Genomic DNA, 24,713 nt, shown 5'->3' with positions numbered 1-24,713 from the left:
TCTAACTCAAAGGAAACAAGTGGTGGAGTAAAGAGTAAAAGTGGAGATAGAGTTAGTGGAAGTAAAGGGAGAAGAAGAGCAGTGAACCTGTGAAAGCATGGAGAGTAGTTGCTTTACCAAGGAAAAGAGGGCAAGGGGAGATAAGGACATTAAATTAATATGTATTGGCATACAAGTTCAGAAAGGAACAGTATGGGTGGAGTAAGTGACAGCATGAAAACAAATCTGATGCGTAATGTGTAGTGAATCCGTAAATGAGGGATAGGATGCCATATTATGGGAGAGATATTTGATTTACATCTTCCTTTTAACAATTTCTGGTTTGAATGAAAGGACTACTCTTTGTTTTCTTTCTATAGATGCATTTACAATATATGTCAGAAAAGCTTTCATTGTATGACACGCAAATCGAAATAAAAGCAATCTACAGTGTATCAACCCTTCGTCTTGTTACAGAAAGACAGCATTAAAATGTGGACTCAGTGTATCTTTTTTCATTATTGTAATTAATTTTTGATTACAATGATCTGAATTTCTTTTGTACAACAATAATATCCATATCCTTTCAGAAGCTGGGTGAAGAAATGAGTGCTGACAGAACAAATTGAGGTAATATATCACACCAGTGATATCCCATCTTTCCTTTGAAACATACTTGTTCACAATCTTAATCTACTAAATTGTTCACAATCTAATTATCTAATCCTTAATTTTTCTATATATATGATGACAGGCATTTGATCACATTTCAAGAAGAACAATGAGTAATAAATATTAAAAGACAATTCTTGTTTTAAGCAAATTGCTGATTAGCAATGAGTTCTGTGAGCTCTGGATCCCAACAGGGAATGGAATTTCAGAATGAAAAACACAGCAAGAAAATAAATGCTGACCACCACACAGCCTGACTGTCTGGATGCCAGGGATACTATGAAACAGATATTTTGAGATCTTCCATGCGTATTAAACAGAGATCCTCCAAAATAACCTATTTACTTTAAATCATCCTAGCCTATGTGAACTAAAGACATAGAAGCAAAATAGACTTTCTGCCACTCTGTTTTGCAAACCTGATGCTGCTTTTTCCTCTGCTGAAAATTTGCATGTTTTTCTCAGAGCCTGTTTCTTTCTCACAATAAACAATGCAAAACCCTCCTGCCAAAAAAATGTCCAAATGCTAAACAGTTGCTATTATAGTCATTATTATAGCAGCAACTTTGAGCTGTGTGCCTTTAAATTATAATTATTTTTACAAAAGATTTTTGTGAGTCTTGATTGCAGTAATTCTGGTCCATAGTAGTAAATGTCTATTTAAAAAGTCACGTTAGCTTACTGCTCCAGATAAATTTGTTTCCTTAAATGTACTTCATACAAATGAGTGGTTTTCTCTGTATTTATCTTACTTGCTATGCTAACAACAAACTAGGATGTATTAAACAGCTGATAAATCACTGTTTTGTTATAAAAATAGCTACGGACAAAGATGTCAAATGAAAAGCAGTATTTTATATGAAAAGTGCTTCATGCAGATAATACCGTATTCTAATTCAGGAATGTCCATTCCTCTTTAGTGTTGTTTCTAACCTATCTGCCTTTTCTTTGTAAGGAAGTCATGTCAAGAAAAAAGAAAGCAGTGGAAAAGGAAAAAATAATCGGAGACCAATCTGTTGTACAGGCTAGCACATGTGCAAGTGATAAGCCTGTACCTTGTTTAAAGAATATCCAACAACACAAGACCCAAGAAATGGATCTTCTTCAACAACAGGTCTGGGAATTAAGACAGAAAACCGTTCAGCCAGTGGGACACCCACAAATGGTGCTCTTATCCCAAATCAGGACCCATGTGGGATCACTGTTCTGTTGCTACCATGACAGGCAAGGATTGGAGGTCATGATTTAAAGTACCCATGGCAGTGCGTGCTCTCTGCCAGAGCTTCCCCAGGGCACTCTCAGTAGCTCTGTCGATTCACAAGCTACCAAAGTTTAGCAGCTGATCAGAGAAAAGGTTTTTTTAAAAAAAAAGAAATCGGGAAGAGGAAACTAAGAGGGACCTGAGTGACAGGGAGCAGCAAATTTCTGGCTCCAATGCTGTAACTAGCCACAATACTGTATTAACTTTTCAAATGAACCTGCCTCTCCCTCAACACCCTTTCAAGTGATTGCCACTGGCTGTGGAAAAGCCAGTGAAGCCTACTGTAGAGCCTTTTGCATCTGAAATGCTATTAGCTACCGACGAGATCCCATTAGATTTCTTACAATGACACAGTCCTATCCTCTCCCCAATTCTTCCTAGACAACCTTGCCTATTCTTCAGTGAGAATCGCCCCACTGTACATACAGACATTCACATCCTCAATAAGACAGTTAGGGGAAAAGTTCATGAGCCACATCCTCTGCTGGTATAACTTCATTTCCCTTCCCCCTCCTCCCAAGAGTGAGTGCTGATCTGACTCCCTGTGTTGAAAGGAAACAAGGTTGTCTATTCAGCTGCAGTCAGACATACAGTGTGTGTTAAGGCCCAGACAGCCCATGATGCTGGGTAGAGATACTAAAGCTTCATGTTTCTCTGCTGGGAATTTTCACAGAGCAGAAAAGGAATGCCGTCTTTTTTGTTTGTAACTTCCGACTGACTACTGACAGAGCTCAAAAGCGTAAAATCACATTTATTCTCACGGCACAAGACCTTGAAATGTACGAATAAAAATGACCAAGAGGATTTGTTGGCTGGCTTGAGTGAGCAGTGTTAAGACTGTAATGGGACACTAAATAGAAACACAGAAAAAGATCCCTGAAAAATCAAAGTCCTGCTGGTTAGATTGGCCTGTACTACAAGTCATTCATCCTAATCTTACACAAAAAACTTTGCCTTTGAAGTGTTCTTGTGATGGAATACTAGCATTTTCTAAAATAATTTAATCCTTACCATCAACAGAACATCTTAACACTTTTTTTTTTTTTTTTTTGTGTAGATGATCTTGCCCAGTGGTTTGCAACATATCAAAGATAAACTGAAGTTCAGCATGACCAGTAGAGGAAGCTTCCCCTAAAAATGACCAAGACATGCTTGATGCATTCCCTGGAGTGGTCTTAGAAGGTGTGAACTGGATTCCTTTAGTAGAAACAAAACCAGATCATACAGTCTAAGCACTAAAAAGTGTTTGGGGCACAAAACAATGTTAGAAGCAATTCAGTGTAACACTCCTACTGTGCAGATTCTGCAAACGTCATGCTCAGAACCAGCTATGGATCTGCAGATCTTTTCCTGCAGTTCTTCATACTTGCTAACTGAACATAGCCTGTGTCCTTTTTGATGAATGTAATGCACATGCAGGTATATAAATCACAGTACAATGTCTTCAATAAAGCCGTGTAATAGCTTTCTGTACATCAAATCTTAATAGAAAATACAGTACATTTTTCATGCTTGGCTGGCCAAAATCAAATTCCCCTCTGATATTTGAAAAGAAGAAAACTCTAAACCTCAATTTCTCCTACTCAGCATGCTCAAAAAAGCCAACCAAGTACCTCAGAAAGAAAACCATGCCATAGTCCTGTGGAAATATTCAGGAGCCTAAGGCTTAGTTCTGCCAAATATTTGCTAACTCGTATGGATTAAATTCAACCTCTTAGAGAGTCAGCTTCTTCACTGATACAACAGTGTATAATCGTAATAAAGAGTTCTAAGATGGATTGGAGCTTGAAAGGGAGTCATATATTTTCTTATTTTGTTCAACTTGAAGTCTGGGGACATACTGACAGGCCATTTACCATGAATAAACATATTCTTTCACAAGAATTTTATTCCAGTTTTACCACTGTGTTATCAACAGTATTTCTCTGAGCTTCCAACTGAAAGTCCAACACTTCAGATTTTAAGCCAATATTAATTTATAGTGCTGGCTTATTAATGTGAAACCTGTGTTACTTTGAATGGTAATGTTTATTTCAGCTGGAATCCATGCAGTTGTATTCCACATTTATTGCTATCTGGGAAATTAAAGGATTTGCTGCTTCATTTCCACTTTTTGCATTTGCTACAGCTGGCTTCCCTGGGTTTTTGTTTGATAGCTCTTGTCAGCTGGAAATAACAATACTTTGTGTTGGAACAGCAGCTTCCACTCTAATACCTTTACTTATTTCACAAAGGCACTCAGATACTGTGCAAAGTACATCTACTGACTGACTTTGTTGGGCACAACCAAACAGGGCTTGGGTTTGCCACTACACATGATTTCAGCTGGCTGAATCCACACTGCTTGGGAGGATGAAGTTCAAGTCATAGCCAGTCCTTGCCCTATACTTGCACTTCGCTGCTTTGCAAGCCACCTCAGGCATTATCAAAGAAGGGCTGAAACTGGAACCCAAAGCACGCATTAGTGTGCTGAGCTAGTATGTCAACACAGACAGGCTCATCCAGGCCTTAGGTCACTCCTTGTCAATTTTTATGGAAAAAAAATACCACCCTGAATCACGTAGAGATTATTTCATCTACGTAAAATTGGCGTTTGCACTTATGGCTGGTACTTCGTGTTAGTCTACGAAACTTAACAATGTTTTTGTATATTCTTTGCCTTGGCTAATCCAAACTAAAGTCTACAATGTGTCTAATTTCTAAATTGGTCTTCTTAGAAACTAACGCTGCTGAAAATGCTACAGGTAGAAGAACATAGCCAATAACATTTAAAATTTGTCCTACTATTAAATGCTGCATACTAAACCTGTTAAATCTATTGTATCTATTAAGGGAAATTCCAGTACATTTGAATTACATGTCATGTCTTGCAGGGTGCCACCATGCTTTGAACTTATTTGACTCTTTATTTTTGCTATCCAGGGGTATCTAAAATACATGGCGTTTTATAATATAAGGGATAATACTCTTGGAAGTTGAAATCAATAAAATAAATGAATATCAGAAAACGAAGGAGAGAGGAAAAAAGACAGAAAAATTTTAACATATTGCCATAAAAGCTCTTAATATTTTGTTTTTCTACGAGCTGTGTATTAATATCTGTTATTCTCTTAGAGATAGTATAGTATCACTGCTGAGGTTAAGCTGAGTTGTCCTACTGATTATTGTTTATTTTCATTTTGTCTCACTGAATAGCTAATTCTCTCACAGGATTATCCTCATTTCCCATTGACTCCAGTATTAATGAAAGCATTAAATGATGACATACTTTTGGATCACCTCACTTGGGGCCTGACCCTGTCCCATTAAGTCAAGTGGATCATTACTATTCATATGAGCAGAGGGCAGAACTATCTGGGAGGTTTTGCAGAAGGCAAGACATACTCCAAAAAGAAAGATCAAACGAGCAGATTGCTAGAGGCCAAAGGTTAGTTAAAAGGTCAGTCCCCATCTACAGAAAAAATGGTGAAAGTATTTAAAAACTGCACCACAAAAAATAAAAATGAGATAGACATTTAAGATGCCAGAAAATACAAGGTGCAAGAAAATACAGCATGTGTTTCTGTCTTTGCAAGACACGCTGTCAACATTTTTTCTTCATTTTTAAAGTCAATTAATAAGTTAATTTAGATGTTTCCTCTCTTAAGTTAGATACCAAAGATCAAGATTCTATGGTACACAGATCAATCTCAAACCTACATTAATCATAAGGAAATTTGAAATGACTGTTATATTATTTTTCTCTACATTATACTTCATTATTTGCCTCACATTCAAACTGGAAAACACTTTAGCAAAACCATCTACACTGACTGTGTGGAAGCAAATCTGCTGTTAATTTTCTTTGTACCTAACTATTCTTTGTGTGTCTAGTACATAGCTCTTTTCCCTGTATACCTAAAATGACTTCTCTGGAAAGAATTTAAACATAATCTATAAACAAATCTTTACAGATTAATATATATAGATGAATTATATATTTAGGATAAGTTTATATAATTTTCAATTTACAATATTTGTCTTACAAGAAAATACTTTAAATCCCATGGAAGATGCACTGAAATACAATTATGGAATATTTTAAGCTGACTTTACCAATGTTTAAAATGAAAGTGTTCTTCTAAAAAGGAAAGTTCTTTGGGAATTCCCCTGACTCCCATCAGCAAATTCCTTTTCAATAATGCATACTTTGAAATGCTAGAAAAACTGAAAGCCACTTGTTTCTCAAAAGTGTATATTTTACACTTTTCATTCATTCATTCATTCATTCATTCATTCATTCATTCATTCTCTGCTATTGAAACAGGTGGAACGCGACTTGCTATCAGTGAGTTTAAATTGCCAAACAAGAGGCAAGTTTTACTATGTATTTTGAATATCTACAAGAAACATACAAAGAATTGTAACTGATCATGTTAGAGAGAAAACTCTTTCCTTGATAATGCTCCAGTTGCTTCTGGAAGATAGGTCTGGTTCCCCACCCTGGGAAGAGTAGATCTTGAATAGCTGTCTTTAAGAATTAGAAAATACGCGATAGCTTCACACCGTGCCCATTTTTAGAACAAAGCAGCATGCTCAGATATTTTATCACTTATTTATAAAAGCACAGGGATAGTGTTATATAATTATGTTCAGGCTTTTCGGATGTCCAGTCTGGAATGCCTAATAAAGAAGCGCTCCAGCCTCCCCTGTCTGTGTGTGTGCGATCCTTCAGTTCTTCCCGGATCCTGATTTTGCATTTCTAACGAAGCTGAACTGACAAAGCGTGAAAGTGGTCTAAAGGGAAAAACAAAGAAAGTGACCCTGCTTTCACTGCGCCAAGACTAATCAATATTCCAGAAGCCCCGCTCTCCCCTCTCTGCCGATGTGTGGTTTGGGGTGGGTTGGTTTTGTCTTTTTTTTTTTTCCCAGAGCCGGGCTCGCAGTCTCCTCCCCTTTCCTTAAGTTACAATGATAGTAAGTTGCCGTATTCCAGAGCACATGCAGATGTCAGTTTTCTCCCTGGCGCTCGCTCCGCTCCGCAGCTCCGTGGTCTCCGCCGGGAAGCCCCCGCTTTATCCACCGCGCTCCTAAAAGTACGCTAAAAGTACGGAAGGTCCGAAGAGGTGAGTCCATCCTGTCCTTCCCGTGCGGGTTTAAGTGCGAAGTGTTCATTTTTCACTCTCTGCCTTTGTGTCTTAATTAATGTAATGATCCTTTGGGCTGCACCCATATTCTTTCTTGATCTTGATGTAAATTGCACAGGACAGATTAGCTGCATTAAACATCCTGGAAAGAAAGGCACTGTGAACGATCTCATTTTTTTTTTTTCCTTTTTTTTTTTTTTCCCTTTTTTTTTTTTTTTTACAAAATGCTTACATTAATCGGTCAGGAAAAAAAAAAAAAAAATCCTGCTTCCACACAGCAGTCTTGTCCACGGTAGACCACCTAGTAATTTAAATATTTAGCTCGGTCTCAGAATGTTTCCACTCCGTAATGCAGCAAAGTTTACAGTGTTCTGTTGAAATTCAGGGAGGATATTGCGCTAAAGTGCCAGTCTTGAAACATATGGTAAAAGCAGTGATCAAAATCTACCAAAATAAACTTGTTACAGCGTGCGATTTTGTTTAAAACATCCTGGCTGAAACCCCTGTGTATTTATATTTTAGGTGCGTCCTAAAAAGAAAAAAGTTGTTTTCGCACTAAATTTGTTGAAAATTAGATGTTAGAGTTGAACTGCCTATAAACAAAGACAAATTTCAGCAGAAGCACCTAACTTTATCCATTTATTCATTTCTAATTTCTTTAAAAGCCATGCCAGTGTATATTAACTAAGACTTCAGAAAATGGGATTCTCAGTCTGGAAAATACCTTTGAGGAGGCTTCATTATTAAACAAACTCATACCCAGCAGTCATCAAAACAAAAAAAAACCAAACTACCAACTAAAGTAAAAGGTAACATCGTAATGAAAAACATTTAATATTAGAACAGTTTAAGGTTGATTCAGTGTGTAATTTCTTAAAATCAGACATGGTGTGATTCTTGGGTTGTCCTGCACAGGGCCAGGATTTGGACTCAATGATCCTGATGTGTCCCTTCCAATTTAGTATGTTCTGTGATTCTATGATATATGCTTATAATTGCTGTCAGGACAAGCTAAACATTACTCTGCAATGTGAGTTGGTATTACAGTCTGAAGAAACAAGTAAAGTGGGATATTACTTCTAATGTTTTACAGATGTGCTTGGAGTAGTTTATACAGCTAAAAGATGAATGTTATCAACATAAAATTGTAAAGGCATATCTTCTAAAAAGTGGTTGAGGGATAAATAAACTATTGCTGCTGCCTTTTTCCACATGAAAAGAAGGATTTGAGCCAATGCATTCAATCATTTTTAAAAATGTGAACTGTAGAACAAGTTAAATGTTTCAGTTTGAGCAAAATATTTTTCTTCAATGCATAATGTGAAGGTGAGCTAGATTTTTTTTTTCAAATAACAATGGCCTGATAAAAAGAACGAAAGCAAGCCTGACAGTTTTAAATGTTATAATGCCTTAAGTTGCTATGATTTGTACTGATTTTACATTTGTATATCAATAGCAAATATTTTAAAAAGTTTCTCCTGGGTTTTACAGCATGACAACAGTACAGGTTAATCTCTGAAGGCACAGGACATTTATCTGATCAGTCCATATAATCCTTCTTTCAAAGACACAGAGGCTTTGCATCAAAAACTGGTTAGATATTACGAAAAATACAAGTTTTACTGAAACACGAAGAGTATTTTCTTCTATGTAAATACATAGCTAATCATTCCTCTAAAATCTTACTGCAATGTTTGATACTTCTTGTCTTGCAGGTTTCTCCAGTGCCTCCCACTGAAAAGAGTCCTCCACTTTTCTGAAGGGATACTGACAGAAGTTAATTATAAAAGAAAGCTTTCAGCAAGATAAATGACTAAAGGTAACGGAGAAGATCCAAAACCTGGAAGTAGGATGGAACGAATTCAACAAGGAGTCCGGAAACGTACACTTTTGGCAAAAAAAAAAGTGCAGAGCATAACAAAGGACGATGTTAAAAGTTATTTAATGAGGAATGCCTTTGTGCTCTTCACTGTCGTTGCTGTGATTCTTGGTGAGTAATTCGTTCAATAGGAATATTCTGTTCTCAAGTGCATTTGACAATGACGATGTGACTGGGTGATTTGCATTACAAATGAGTTCCCAAATTCTTCTGCACTGATAAGAATGTTCTGGCTTGGAGAGTTTTGGCTTTGACAGCTGCATGAAGTTTAAGGAAGAGCCATTAAATTATTCTAGTTATTCATAAGAAAAATTTTGCTGAAAAAAACCAACCAGAATGGCTGTTTTATGAATTCTTCTCTTAAAGATTCAGATAAAATAACTGAATTGAGTGTTTTCAATTGTATCTTTTCCAACCAAAGCCAGGTGCAGCAAAATGCTCAGGAAGTAACTTTTATTTACCTAAAGTATCAAAAAATGAACACCTTGCAATGATGAATAGAAATTAGCAATGAATGAAATGAAGAGATATTTCTAAGCAAAGGCATATAATAAATAGAGCCTCAATCTTTCCAGTTTTCCCTTGATAAATGCAAATCTAAGTTCATTCTCTCTCAGTCACTCACAATCTTACACAAGCATCTTTCAGATGCAATTTGGGCAACAATGGCAATGTTACTTATTCAAAGGACTGAAAGATAGCACCTGATTAAATGCCTTTTAAGAGTATATGGGGAGGAATCCAGTACAGCAAACAGCCTTTAAATTTGGAATGCACCAAAATGTAAATTCAAAATATTGCTACATACTTTGAATTAGCATTGGAAAGAGAACTTGATGAGAAAAACATGCAATTTTTTAAAACTAGTTTTACTTTAAATGATTACATGATCACTTATGATAATTTTTCTTTAACTAGAGATTTTCAAAGTGGCTCCATGTTTCATGAAATAACCACTCTTTACAGGGTGAGCAAGAACTTTATGGCTTTACTGTATGGCTTTCACTTTTCTCACTAGTTTAAAATATAAAATTGTGAATCTGCTCATGATGATGAAAAACCATATGTAAGGACCTAAAGATAATGGTATATATCCTTTGCTTATGTAGGGCCTAATGTCCTTCATAATAGTGCTCTGTACAGATCTGCTTGCTGTGTTTCTACAGCTCTTCAGGAATTGAAATTTTAGGGTTTTGACATGATTGTTGCTTGATGCCACATCAGCAGTGTTACTTTAAATTAATTTCAGGTTTGACGGTCTTTTGCTGGGAGACATTTATATTAATTTGCCTATTGGTAAAATAAAGTACTTTGTTGCTAAAGCAGTAATGTCAGTTTCTGATATTTATAAACAGTACTTGATAGTAAGTGGTTTTAATTCCTAATTAAGGATTTTCTCAGTGTAGAAGACCTATTAATATCAGGGGTTAAAAATTAGGTGTTTTATCTACAATGGTCAGAAAAGGGAGAGCAAATTAAGGAAGTTTTGAAACACTATCCAACCTCAAAGAATGCAGTTCTTTGGTTTTTACTTTTCTATACAGCATGTGACAAATTTTTCTGTTTTTGCAATTTTTTCTCTATCATCTACCTCCAGTGTGGTTCCCACAAACTTGTCAATGTGGGAAATGAAATGTAGACTGCACAAGTGTTTTTGCAGTTATTGATGGTTCCAATTAACTTTGGATAACTGGTGACACTCTGCCCACTTCTCCACTACCACCTACAGTAATGGCAGAGGATCAGTAGACACTGAAACACAAGTTGGAGAACTAAAGAAAATGTGCAGCCTAGGATGAGCTGGCTGCTCCAGTTCTGCTCATGAACCTGTAGACATATTCAGTGTAACATGTGGAAGAAAAAGTCTCATTACTACCAAAGAATGCTCAAAAGTTTTCTTACATTTATTATTTGTGGTGAAATTTTGCGGTACATATGTATGATTAAAACAGTAATTTCATGGTTAATACCTCATAAAAATGTAAGATTTGGGGCTTTTGAGAGTTTTTTGCTGTTGTGGAAATACCCAGAAGTAGGGAACAGATGGCTCAAGAGTTTGGAAAACACTCACTGGTTGAACTCCGTCTGTCTAGCTTGGCAAGGACTAAGTTGTTATAATCACTTAGTTGTTTGGTGATCTGTGGAAAACCAGATGGTAGGCTTGATCCCTTTCCTAGCAGACAGTAATCAATGTTGCAGAATTAACCCACCAATTAGCACTACTGTCTCTCCCATTTGAGATGCTTAGATGTGAGTCCAGGTGGAAACCAAACTGTATTCAGGCCAGGGTTGAATCTTTTACAAGAAATAACGCTTAATGCTCTGTAATCTGACATTTTTTAGAGCTGTCAGTCCAGAAGTTTTCATAGAGACCAAACCCAAGAAAAGGAAGATTTTACTCAGAGAGAGCAACGTTTCTTCAGACACATTTCTTTCACACCTCTTTTATCAAGGGATAGACATGAAAAAGCCTTTTTTAATAGAGCATTTCCTATTTCTTTGCTAAGGAGGATTGATTCTGGTAGAGGTTAAGCGCGTAGGATCTTAGTTCCAGTACTGTACTTTATAATGGGGATTTGGGCTTGTGTCTGTGTTGCACTTTGTTATGAAATGGGTAACTACAACATGAAGTTCTTTCTGATGTATACGGATATTTTGCAAACAGAATGAGGTTCTTCTGGCATTCACATGGCAAGGTGAAATATAGCCTTTACACTAACCTCTGTTGTTGCTCTGATTCTAAACTGAATTCTAAACTAAATTCACTAGCTGCTACAATACCAAGCCAATTACTCATTAAAAACCTATTGATGAAGTTGCAAGAAGCTATAATTCATATTGAGAAATACTTAGAACTATTCTCTATTTCCTAAAAAAATGCATGTAATGTCCTTCAGATTACACCTTCTGCATAGGTAGGGGCTGTCTAACACATTGTCATAATCATTGTTTTTATTTTTAGTGAAATTTAAGCTTTTTCCAAGCCCTTCAAGAAACTTTAAGAAAAACATAGTTAGTAAGTGAATTATGATACAATTTTTCACATTCTTCTTGTACACATAAAGATATTATAAATTAGTTTTCTGCAGTCAATCTTGTCAAGACCCAATAGATGAGAACAATCATGTGAGACAAATTTGTGAGGCTGACCACGGGCAAATTGAGAATATCCCGATGGCCAGGAGCAATTTAAGGTAGGGTAGGGATCATGGTTGCTCATGGAAAATCAGAAGTCTCACAAACTTTGAAGTGCTAGCCAAATTACCAGCAAGATCTCAGGCAGTGCCCTCTCTCCCACAGTACTTAGAATCATCATCCTTTATCAGCATGTCTTCATTGTTACATCCCATTTTCTGAAAAATGGCGCAGGAACTCAGACTCCAACAGGACTCTAAATGTCAAAGAATCTCCTGTGGGTTCTGAGCTTGAAGGAAAGACCGAGATGCAGAGAGATGCTGAGCAAAGATCCTCAGAAGCTGTCTGCAGAGAAATGTTGTTTTAATTGAGGGGCTCAGTGAAATAGAGTCAGGTTGTGAAGCAAGTGCTATGAAAAGCAGTTTCTGAATATTAAGCTCCAATTAGCTAGCTAAAATCCTTTTGCCAGAGGTGTATGTTGCAGTTGTCTGCTGGCACATTCAAGGGGGAGGGGATGGAGCCAATTCTGTTTTCTGACTACCTGTTTCCCCAAAGGGAAGAGGGAATGCAGCCCTGGCTGTGTCTTTGAAGCCAGGCTTCTGTAATTGCCAGCAATCTCACAATAGGTGTGAAATGTAGATAAGCCCATACAACCTCTATTCTGCAACAGCATGCACTTTGTGGAAGATTCCAAAACTTCCCAGCATGTTTACAAAAAATCTAGTTAAAAGTACAGGAAGAAGACAGGTGAGATGAAGGCCTTGTCAATGCACCTTGTCCCTGAAGAAAAAAATCATAGAGATGAATAAAGCCTTGAAAGGATCCTTCATGACACAGAAAGCAAAAAACCCACAAGGCCCTTACAGTATCTGAACAGTGAAAAGATGTGCAGAGAAGCAGATTCTCCTATCTCTGCAACACTCCCTGTCTGAACAACAGTTTAAAGACTTAAGAGCTACAAGTCTGTGATATGCAGGTAGACAAAACTTGGGATAATGCCCACAAAAAGGAATGTTGAAGCAACATCTTTTCTGCTATTAGCAGATCTCTGTATCTACTTAAGGGTGAGGCTGATGTACCCAGAGAAGGGTATTTGACCCCACTGTATATTGACATTAAACACTGTGACAATTCTAAGGCAGCCTTGGTAAAATTTGCAGGAGAACAAAGTGAGGACCCATCACTGAAGGAGAAACAGTTGGGGGACCTGAGTTTTAGGTGAAAGAATATATTAAAATATAAAGGGAGAGATTATACAAAGAAAAAAAATAAGTTATATGCAAGAAAATCAAGATGGTTGGCTAAAGCAAAGGAGAAATTATTTTTATGCTGAACTCAGAGGCTGTCTGTCTCAGAGCTCTCCTAAAGAATCTACCTAGTGCAATTGATTTCTCACTTGAGTGAAGAAACCTTCCTAAGTAATACTCTGAAATATTTGCTATCAAAACCTTTTTTTTTTTTAGTATAAAATAGTTATAATTTCGGAAGGAGAAAAAAACATAAACAGACACCATAAAACTCAGAGTGACACTTAAAACTTCAGAAGAGATGATTCTTTTCAAAAGGAAGAAAATGTAGAGAAATCCAAAGAAGTTTAACTCTGCTATTAAGAAGACAGTGGTAAAAGACTGTGAAATATGAACAGTATTCTAGTTTAACAGTTACTTGCAAAATAAAATAATGTTAATACATTATCACAATCCACATTTCTTACCATTCATTCTGCTGTTACTGAAATGAAACAGCAATGATTGTTGGACTGCCATACATGGCACAGAGTAACAACAATAAACTTGGCTACCTTGTGAATAACAATTAAGCATTCTGGAGAGAGCAGCTGTGCATAAATGCACAGCAAAAATGCAAAATCTGCCAAATATTGACTTACTTCTATCCTAACGCTCTAAATTGTCTAATCAGTGGACTTGATAAGTGGTGTTCAAAAATAGTATGTCTGGATGGTCATAAAACAGTCCAGAGAAACATACATTCACTGCACTTTTCATACAGATTGTCAGAAGGCAGTTGAGATTCTCAAAATTATCTCTAGAAGTTAAAAATAATTGTATTTATGTAATACTGCTTCTTAAAAGGCTATCCTATTTTAAGGCTATCCTAGGCAAAATGCATGGCAGTAACTGCGTGAGACATTTAGGATGTAGTTTCTCAGAGAGTTTACAAGAAAATTCTCTGAATGCCATTAGAGTATGGCCATCATGCTAGGAGAAGATATGTTATAATTGAAACAGTAGTTATCTCAAAGATTCTCAAGAAAACTTTTGTGGTGACCCTGAAAGGGGACTGAAAAGACATTTCAACATGAAATAAACTAGTTTTAGGGCTTGCCAACCCTTTCCATTTTTCAGTGGACAGGGACTATATATTTTGTGAAAAGCAGCACAAAACCATAAGCAAGATGCCAATGATTTGTATGCTGAGTAAATATTTAAAATTGTTAGATCCTTACTAGCACTTGTAAAGCTAGAACAAGCTGTCATTGGAGATTAAATGCTTTTAAGCTGGCCGCAATGAAGGTGTGGTTGAAGATGGTATGTTCAGTTGTTCATGAATTCCTGAAAATTTCATTCATTTGGCTTAAACTTCTCACACAATTTCTTGAAATAGCCAGGCATCTGAAAGGTTCAAGGGATTAATGTTATACCATAGAAAAAAATGGTTTTACAAAATCCTTATCTTTTTAAGCACATTTGAAAAACTGTACAAATAAATCCAATATCAAAGAGAAATAAACAAATGGGCTACATATCTTAGATGTTAACAAGGCTGCTACAAAAAAATAAATGCATGCATCGGGATAATTTGTACCCTACTGTAGCACAGACTTCTAGATCAGTAGCTGAGACATACTGACTTTATTTTTTAATGCCTTGTTAAAGGAAAATCAGACATTTTGGAACCACCAAAATAATATAAATAATACATATAGTCACATTAGTTGTGTAAATCCTCCAACCATCCTCCCAATTCCTTTTGTTTACTGTGCATTTCCTTAAGATTTTGTATTTCATTTCATTTTCGATTACAACCCAGTAACCTTATGGTAAGTAAACTTACAACAAGGCAGACACTGAGGTGCTGGAGCGAGTCCAGAGACAGACAATGGAGCTGGTGAAGAGTCTGAAGCACAAGGCCTGTGAGGAGCAGCTGAATGAGCTGATGGTTTTTAGCCTGGAGAAGAGGAGGCTCAGGGGAGACCTTATCACTCTCTACAATTCCCTGAAAGGAGGGTGTAGCCAGGTGGGGATCAGCCCCTTCTTCCAGGTAACACAGGACAGGACAAGAGGAAAAGGCCTGAAATTGTGCCAGAGGATGTTCAGTTCAGATACCAGGAAAAATTTTTTCATTTGAAAGGGTTGTCAAACACTGAAACAGTCTGCCCTGGGAAGCAATGGAGTCATCACCCCGGGAGATATTTAAAAGATGTATAGATGTGGCACTTAGGGATGTGGTTTAGTGGTGGACTTGGCAGTGCTGAGTTAAAGGTTGGACTTGAGATCTTACAGGCCAGTGATCTTAGAGGTCTTTTCCAGCCTTGATGGTTCTATAATTTGATGGGATTTAGCATATTTCGTAATAGGGTTTTTTGCAGCATATTTACAATTCAGTTTAACTGCAGCTTTTGAGCAATGAGGAAATGCAAGTGATGATAAAAAAATACTTAGTAAGGAGCTAAGAAATTTCCCCCTCCCATACTAATTTCTCCATCTCTGTTGTTCATAGAATATGCTATGGTGTCTACAAAGTATATTAGAGAACAGCTAGGTTCCTCACCAAGAAGTTTTAAATTAGTTATGGATACAACAAATGTGGTTGGAGTGAGGAAGAAAGTATGGAAGACAGCAAAAGAATAAATGGAAATTATTTCAGAGAAATTTTGCTAAAATATGGATTATTGTATTTATTATATCGACCCATCAGACTTGAACCTGTATTGATAGTGTTTGCACTTTCAATCAACACAATGAAATCACAGTGTGTGTAACCACTTAAAATCCATACAAGAGGAATTTATTTTGACTATAGATTTCGTGAGATGTTTTAAAATCAAAAAGTCAAATAATAGGTTTGATGAGCTGTACAACAGTGAAAAGGAAAATAAGTAAATGCTGGAAAAGAGGCAAAGAAAACCAGAAGGATACCAGGAGAGTCAGGACAGCAACAAAATATTACTGCTACTCATATTCCCTGGTTGTTCTCCCATGTCCTTTCTTATAACACCAGTTATAGTCACCTTTTAAATTCTTGTTCAATTCTCTACATTAAAAAAAAATGCAATATATTGCTTGAAATTTGACATGTGTATATTTTCTATTGGCATGGATAGAAGACCATAAATAGAAATGGCTTGAGAGTTACAAAGTGTGTGCTTGTTTTTCACGTTTTACTGTAACTTGGCATAACTGAAAATTAATTTATCCAAAATAAAGTCTATAAAAGATGGGGCTGAAGTTTTAAGCATTATTTACACTGCAACATAATCTGGCCCCTCAAACTGGCATTTACTAAAATGCTTTGGTTTTACCATGCACAAGGGATAAATGAAAAAAAAAAGAGTAGAATTACCTTTGTATTACACCACCAATAATCAGAGAATTCTAGGAATACTGACCAAAGGTAGTGGACAAATAAGTCTACTACATATATTCTGATGTCTTTAAAAAATTTTTTGACTTGAGAATCCATACATTAAACAGACATGAATGTGCAATCAAGTCCTTCAAAGCCTAAAATGCAAGCAAAGAAAGCTACGTATGGAAACCAAATCTCAGAGCTCTGTGCCTTTGCATGCGCTAGATCTAGGAGACTGAACAGGATAACCACACGAGTCCACAACCTAAGCATGTAACTGCCTAAAACTTGCCAGGAGATACACAGACAGACAAACAAACAAACAGGTTTGCATTCTTACTCCCACTCCTTTCTGAGTCAGGACCATGCCAGACATTTTCACCCAGTGGAGATCCAGAAGCCAGAGAGTCCTCACCTTGGGAATGGTGTCAGCAGCACTTGAGGAGTTATGTTATTCTTTTCCTCTCAAAAGGCAAGTTACAGGAAGAGGGAATTCCACCATTCCTTTCGAAGCTGTGTTATTGGGCAGAGGGAAACGCAAGGCTTCTAAAGACAAATACATATGCCGAGAGAGCAAAACGCAGCATTGTGTTTAACCTAATGACTAAAATGCTCACCTATAACAGGAAGCCCCAGGCTGTGAAATGAACCTGGGAGCAAGAACAGGGACACAGGGTATCCCAAGTCCAGATAATTGTGCGCATTCTGTGTGACAGTTGTGTTTATTTGTTAGTCCCTCAGGACTTAGCCTGGAATTAGGCAAATAGGTGTTTGGGTCATGACAGTTCTGAGAAAAACACAAGCAGAATGGTGAGAACTGAGGAGTTTTCCAAATCAAATCGAGCAGTGCCCATTAACTTTATAGATTTCCAGAACTAAGCTTTTTTTATCTGGAGGGACTTTAAAGGTCACAGTTTGGACTCAGGTGCTTACTGTGTAATTAAGTATTATTCCAGGTGCAAATTTCCATTTGCCATTTTTGTGACCTTTAAGATAGGAAAATTCTACCACTCTGAATAACTCCTAACAGTGAGAAGAGAGGTGTCATTACCTATACAGAGACTACATGTAAATTAATCATCTGTGCTACAACATATCTTTCAGATGAGTTAACTCACAAGAAGTAAGGCATGATATCTCTTTTTAATCAACTGAAATAAAACATTTCTTGAAATTCATGTGTTGTAAGAGGCTGTTGGCAAGTAAAGAAATAGATGAAAGGTTCTATTTGGGAATAGTTTCACAGCCATACTGAGGATTTTAGGGATGAAGTGGCTCATAATCAAACATCTAGGGACTGAAAGCATCCTAGTTATCTTTTAAAAAGATGGTAACATGATTCCATGAATTTAAGCCATGGACCCAATTTTCTTATGGAAAGAATTCACTGAACAACAAATCAAACATTAAAAGAGGTGTTAGGGTAAAGCTTACACCTGATTTGGCAAAAGTCTTGTATTCTACAACAGGAAATGTTCCCTCTCAGTCTATCCAGGTTGTTTTTCTCAGCAAAATACTGGACAAAAAAGATCCTTTGAAATCTTTTAACAAAGTCTGCCATGTGATACGTTCCATGATCCAAATAGGTCTGGCATGGGCATATCTTGATTCAACAAAATACTTAAACCTCAGTGTCAAACAAGTCATTTACAGATTTAGACTATCAGCACTAAGCTAAATTAACAGGTGTTTTTGTAGGAATTAAGAGTTGGACTAGTTCCATAGAGATATAACTGCATAATTTGAATGTCCTGCTAATGATGATACAAAACTGCATATCGAGACAGTCCAACTTAAAATGAACTCTCTGTAGTGTGTGTGCAAGCCAGAATTAAAAAAACAAAAGCAGCTCTCCATATCTAACTTCAAGGTCTCTGTCAAGCTACACCAGAAGTTCCTCAGAGTAGAGCTCTGTTTTCTGTGCATGTTTGCACAAAGTTCTTGGACCCGAGTGATCTCAGTCTCACTGTCTGCGAGTCCTTAGTGCTACTATACTGTAAAAAAGACAAAATAACATGGATGGGCAGCTGAAACCATAGTAGGGAAAAGTAAAATTCAGTGCTGGTAAGGTGTCAGCTTCCAGCTGAGGAAAAACAGGAAAGAAAGAAATGTAAAGGCAGGAAATGTACCCTATAAACTTTCAGAGCACAGCTTTTTATCTGTTTTGATCTATATTTTGTGGGAGTAAATACAACTTTTAAAAAAAACTTTAGTCAAGAATGTGAAGCAGCAAAGTAAAGCAGGCATAAAAGAAATAGTTATTATAGTAACTTTGTAAAGTACCAAGTAGTACCATAACACTAAATACTACTTTATAAAATAGAATCTGACATATATTGTGAATGCCTGAGCTTTTGTATATGCATAGTAAGAAATTATTCCTATATTTTCATGGAATTCTTTGTTATTTTTTGCATCAAAAGTATTTTTTAATGTAGTTCAGAGACTAACAAGAGTACATAAACTAGGCATAGTTTGTCTTTCAATGAAGTCTCTTGTCTGAGGATGAAATCAGGAATAATGTCCCTATTCCATTAAGAACAGTCTGCTTCAGTGCCAGCAGTGAAAACTCCTCTTCGTTCCAAATCCTCTACTAATGCCCTGCAATTACTTGTCTTAAAAATAAAATTTGAAAAAAAGAAAAAGGAGAGAAATCAGAGATGACAAACAAGGGATAAATACAGAAACAGTTCAAGGAAAACAAGTGAAAAAAAAAATTAAAACATTTAAAGGCAAACAGAGAAGTTGAAGTTGGATAAAAAGAGACCAATTTTTTGGACATGTTCTCAAAGGAAGAAAATTACCTCCTAATTGGGGAAGACAGGCAAATGAGCCAAACAACTAGAGACAAAAGGGAAAAAGTGTATGTCTAACACTAGGGCAAAGAAATAGCAAAGGACAAATTCCAATGATTTCTAAAAAGCCTTTTTAACAACACTCAGAAGCTGTTATAGCCTCAGATTTGGTGTCCATTTTAGGCAGTATCTGATCCAATTGTGGCTTTACTCATTGCTTAGTTACATCAGTTCTTACAGCTTCAGACTCTCCTTTCCACTTGCATGCCTTCTGGCCACAAAATCCAAGAAGATTCTGTGGCTGCAAGCAAAAGCATCATGCAAGTGCCCAGCCGTAGCTGTGAATTTGTTTTGGGAATTCAGGCTCCTCCAGAGTGGGGCAGAAGGTGGCAGGCAGAGTGTTTTACTAATTTTGAGTTGGGAATTAAGTGCCCATGTACATCTGTAAATCTAGCTCTGAATGCCCCCAATACACATTTATTATAAAATGCCTCTGCGTCTTTGCAAATTGTAACTGAATACTGGTGTTAAAAGCCTGGTATGGGTCTTCTGGGAAAATAATCTCTCTTACAGGATAAAGCAAACCCTTGGGGCCAAGTTCAGGGAGCAGGTGTTCTTGAGGTACTGTGTCTGCAGGGCTGTGGCTCTGTATCTCCCCAGCACAGCTGTGAGCACCATGGCACTCCTGTGGCCCCTGAGCAAAGGTAACACAAGGACTTCTCTTCTGGTCCAGTGGGCAATTCTCTGACATCAACGTGACTCTTACTTTGCTATACACTTGCTTTTCTCTGGACATGTCCCTTTTTGCAGATCCCAGATCTTTTCCAGATCCCAGTCATGTCTAGGATATCTAGCTCTTCCACACTATTTCTCCCGTGACTCCTCTCACAGTATGTCTCAGGCAAAGGAGAGGTAGCTGCTTGTGTTCAAATTAACCCATATTCCACCTTAATAAAGATTCTAATAGAGTAGCTTGGAGCACAGGTCCTTAAGCTCTCTGCTACAATGTCATAATGCAGTTAAAACCTGGTATTTATGTTCAACAAAATAGTTTCAAAGGGAACATACCTTCCTACCTACATAAGAAAAACCAGAAAGTAAGGAAGGAGGGGTGATATATCAGATATACCAGGGGGTGAAGATTCAATATAAAATTACGAAACAAAAACTATGAAAATCAAAGTCATGCTGAGCAAATTGTGTGATTCTTGTGGCAAGCAAGGAAAGAAATTAAGAAATGGATTTTGTCGGCAACTTGAAGTATTTCTTATCACTAGAGAAGTAATTTACCTGTTTGTCTCAAGTAAATACAGTTGTAGACTTATCTGAAACTGGCTGTTAGAAGAAAGGTGTCAGAACAAAATGGTAAATTAACCAGAAACAAATGACCCAAAGAACAAAAGCAGTCATTCCAGAGCTCTGCAGGAACACAGGAATGAAATGGCTGCGCAGCTAACAAAAATATACAATGCCCCATTAAACTGGTAGAAGCTTGATTCCCTTCATGGCTCTTGCCCAATTGTTGTTATAGAACAAAATGTTATCTGCTTGCTGGTTACAAGATTTTCTGGAACTGGACCATTAACAGCTGTTAGTCTAGAACAGCCTTTAACTCAGTGTAAGGTATTCTTTTTTCCAATTATTTTTGAAGTTTTCTATTTCCTGCTGAAAAAGCAAAGGTAATTCTGTACCTCATATACTAAAGAAAAGGGTATTGATATGGACCTCATTTTATAGTGTTCTGAGATTTACAGTAAAAAGCAGAAGTGTATATAACTCTCAGTGGTGTGTTCTGATTGAACTGGCAAGCATTGATAAAGAAAAAGCACTTCTTGCCCCATCATTGATATAACACATAGTAATTTCCTCTTGAAATATGTTTAAGTGATATTTGGTCAATTGAGAATGGCAACTGTCAGAATTTTGTACTGCTTGCTTGAAAACACAGCAGAGAGTGTGGGCATTGTAAAAAATGTAAGTTTGAAATAATTGTATGGTCTTAATTCCTGTGTGATTCTGAAATAAGATAGAGACCAGAAGCTCATAAGATTTCATTTCAATAACTTAGTCTTAAAATAATGAATTATTTGAAGTAATGAAAAAGGCAATACTTTCTCTTTATTAATTTTTTATATATAATTCTTCTAAGTGGGCCAGAAGTATAGACTTAAGCTTCCCTAAAGTTCTTGCATGAATGTTTAGATGTAAGTAAAGTCCCATCTTCCTTCTTCTAAGAGTTATGGTTCGGGGGTTTTTTTAATTGATGTGTTGTTTAAACTCATAGGTAGGTCTGCCACCCATTTCATATATGCAACACAAAGAGTCATGTGAAGGAGCCTCCACTATTGTGACACCAGGGCATTTTTGTGACACAATTGAGGACTTCATTTTATCCAAGGACGATTTTGAACCTCATTTTCAAATTCAATTAAGGAAATTGTGTGAAATTTTTTTTTTTTTTAAAAACCAGCTATCTCCATAACATATCTGTTCCAAAAAATATTACAGAACAATTTTTGTCTTGCTACTTCAGACCCTGATTTTATTGCTTACTTCATCACACTTTGATGTTAATCCGTTTAAGACATTTTTCATGGAAGGTTGTGTGTTTCTTAGACATACAAGTATATCCATAGTTTTTAAAGCCTGACACGAAGGCTTTATTTTTTCCTTTCTGGTACCCAGCATCTAGAACTGAAGACTGTAGGCCATTCATCAGTGTGTTCCTATTTTTGGAATAAGGAATTCCAAAACATACCTACAATTTTGCAATTTCCATGCCATTACCCTAACTGCCAGAATTATTTTCACCTTCTGCTCCTTGCAAGTTTTAAATACTCTCTTCACTGTAGTCATACATATTGAATTTTATTTTGAACATCTACACTGGTATAAAATCAATGCAATAAAATGGTTTATCTTGTTAGATTGTTCTGATTGTCATCAGGATTATCTACAAATAAATTTTTCCATAAACTTAACTGTATCACTGACAAGAATAGCTCAAAAACCCATTTATAACTCTAAACTGATTTGCTTTTTCATTATGAACTGTGTACATTATTTAACAATGTTTCTGTTATACACTGTACATACGTATAGAATTCAGCTTGTTAAGTTAAACAGGCACTACTAATTTTTGTCCAGAAAAAGCCTAAATTCTGTTGATAAATCTACTCTTTCCTGCAGTGCAAAAATGGTACACTATTAACCATTTGAGAAGTCAGGCTCTGATAGTGTTGATTAGCTGATTTTTTCTGTTACAAAGGGTAGACAGAAACCTGCACAACAGGTTGTGAGAGCTTGTTTCACACAAGGCTTTGTCTCATTACAATTTTCAGAATTAACCTGAAACTTGAAACTTTTACTGAGAAAAACCGCTTCCAATATTTAGCCTTCCCAGTCTTGGTCATGAACGGTACTAAGCACTAAAACTCCTGCCACACACAAAGCAGATAGTTGATGGAATACTGCACACCTCCCAAAGGTTTAGTGCCTCCCGCAAGGCCTTGGTTCAGGACTTTATTTTGATGCTTTGTCATTGCTCCTATTTTTAAATCATCATTATATGCTGCTATCTCACTATTTCAAGCCTGTGAATGTTGGTTCCAAGAAGCTAATTCAAAGAAGACAAAGCTACCTTGCCAAATTTAACTTTACTGTTTCAAGAATTTTGTTAATTCAACTTTATCAGATGGGATATTATACCCACTATCTAGTTATTCAAACTCGGAACAGAAAATGAAGTTCAATCTTAATTTATTCTAAGATCGAGAGGGACTGGTAAAATCATGCTGCTCTGCATTGATTATCAAACGCTACAAAAAGGAAATAATTTGCTTAAATTTCTTCTTGAGCTACTAAGACGACTGTGTGAATACAATCAATTTTCAGAAATATCTGTGAAACAACTGCTACTGTGTCTATATTTCAAGCAGGTAAACTGAGTCAGAGAAAAGTTCTCATGTCTCGGACATGACTGCATACAAATCAATAGCAGTGCTAAGATTGAGGCTGAAGAATTAGTAGCTGTTGTGTGTTGACCCATTTCAACATAATGCACTACCAGGGCACATTTTTTTCACATTGCAGAAATTCCTTCTGTAAACTGCAGTGCTGGGCAACCCTGTAATTATGCATAGAGCATGTTAGGATAACCAATAATTTTTGGCTCAACAGGTTTACATGGCACTTCAAAAACTCACTCTCACTACCAATAATATTCATTCAAACAGCCAACTTAGGTCACTTGGATGTACTGCTTGGATGGCAGTGGAACAGATAATCAAGCCCCTATAGCATAGCATAAGGACTAGTTCTTATAGCAGCCTCAGAAACCCTTACCAACCCCAGTGAGGCTTTGTACTAGTGCAGGGATTAATTCATGTGGAACTAATTGCAGGACTGTGGCCTAAGTAAGAAACCGGTCTAGCTCTATTTGCTTGTTACCCAGTTGTCAAAATGTAGTGCTCATTAAGTGCAGAAACAAAAGATCCAGATGGATTCTTTATATCTGAGAAATGTGTTTCTCATACAAAAAGAAAATAATGAGTATCTCAGCAGCAGAACTTAAAACTTTGTTGAAAAGAAGAGAAACTCTTAGGCAGGTCTCTTAAACAAGAGTAATTCAGATGCCCTTCTTCTACGCATTTTATGATGTAATTTTACCTAAAAAATAACAACTTATGCAAAATGCACTTTAGCTACCTGAACATAAATGAGACTAAACTAAATGCCTTCCAGTCCTGCCACTCTCTTCCATAATGTGAACTCTATGCTTGGTGCCATTTGCATTTTAATCACTTTTCTCCCTGTCCTGTAATACTGTTCTATTTTCTGTTCTGTGCAAGATATTTCTCAACTCCTCTAGCTTAACCAACCTGCTGAAGTCCCTAAATCATGATAAGACAAGCAGAGGTCACTGAATTGAGAGTCACAGCTGTTTTCTTTCACCAGCATATGTCAATAATCTAGTGTAGGAGGCATGACAGCATATTTTAGCTAGCAAAATTTGACATGAAGACATTATCCACTCTACGGAACTACCAATCAAAAAATCTTTAAATTAAAGCAAAACCACAAAGTGATTAAGAATTGGAACTAGAGTTGTCAAAACTGTTGAATGTTACAGCTCTTTCAGGATGTACTAAAGTTCTAACAAGATCTAGAATTGAGCTAGAATGCTCTGCTGCCTATTACTGAGGAGCAGTTTCATAAAACATTTTAGGAAATCTGAGTCTGCCTATCTTTCAAAAAGGGCAATCCCAGTCTTCGCC

At 36.7% G+C, this 24,713-nt stretch overlaps 1 protein-coding gene and 1 long non-coding RNA gene across 3 annotated transcripts in view; one reads left to right on the top strand and one right to left on the bottom strand.

Annotated features, from left to right (window-relative positions):
* Nucleotides 1-24,713, bottom strand: part of LOC104686610 — a 121,875-nt gene that overhangs the window by 63,372 nt on the left and 33,790 nt on the right. The gene's annotated exons all lie outside the window — the stretch shown is intronic.
* The window catches only part of SLC1A3 (solute carrier family 1 member 3), a 61,874-nt gene continuing 44,005 nt past the window's right edge, over nucleotides 6,845-24,713 (top strand). The window contains exons 1-2 of the mRNA XM_010395169.4: nucleotides 6,845-7,017; nucleotides 8,754-9,028. Of these exons, the coding sequence (XP_010393471.1) occupies nucleotides 8,848-9,028 (181 nt within the window). The 5' untranslated portion in view covers nucleotides 6,845-7,017; nucleotides 8,754-8,847. The remainder of the gene's footprint in view (nucleotides 7,018-8,753; nucleotides 9,029-24,713) is intronic.

This window comes from Corvus cornix, chromosome Z (genome assembly GCF_000738735.6).
Source record: "Corvus cornix cornix isolate S_Up_H32 chromosome Z, ASM73873v5, whole genome shotgun sequence".
Lineage (NCBI taxonomy): Eukaryota > Metazoa > Chordata > Aves > Passeriformes > Corvidae > Corvus > Corvus cornix.
Note: the sequence above shows the minus strand (reverse complement) of the source record. Positions and strands in the feature narration are given on the sequence as shown.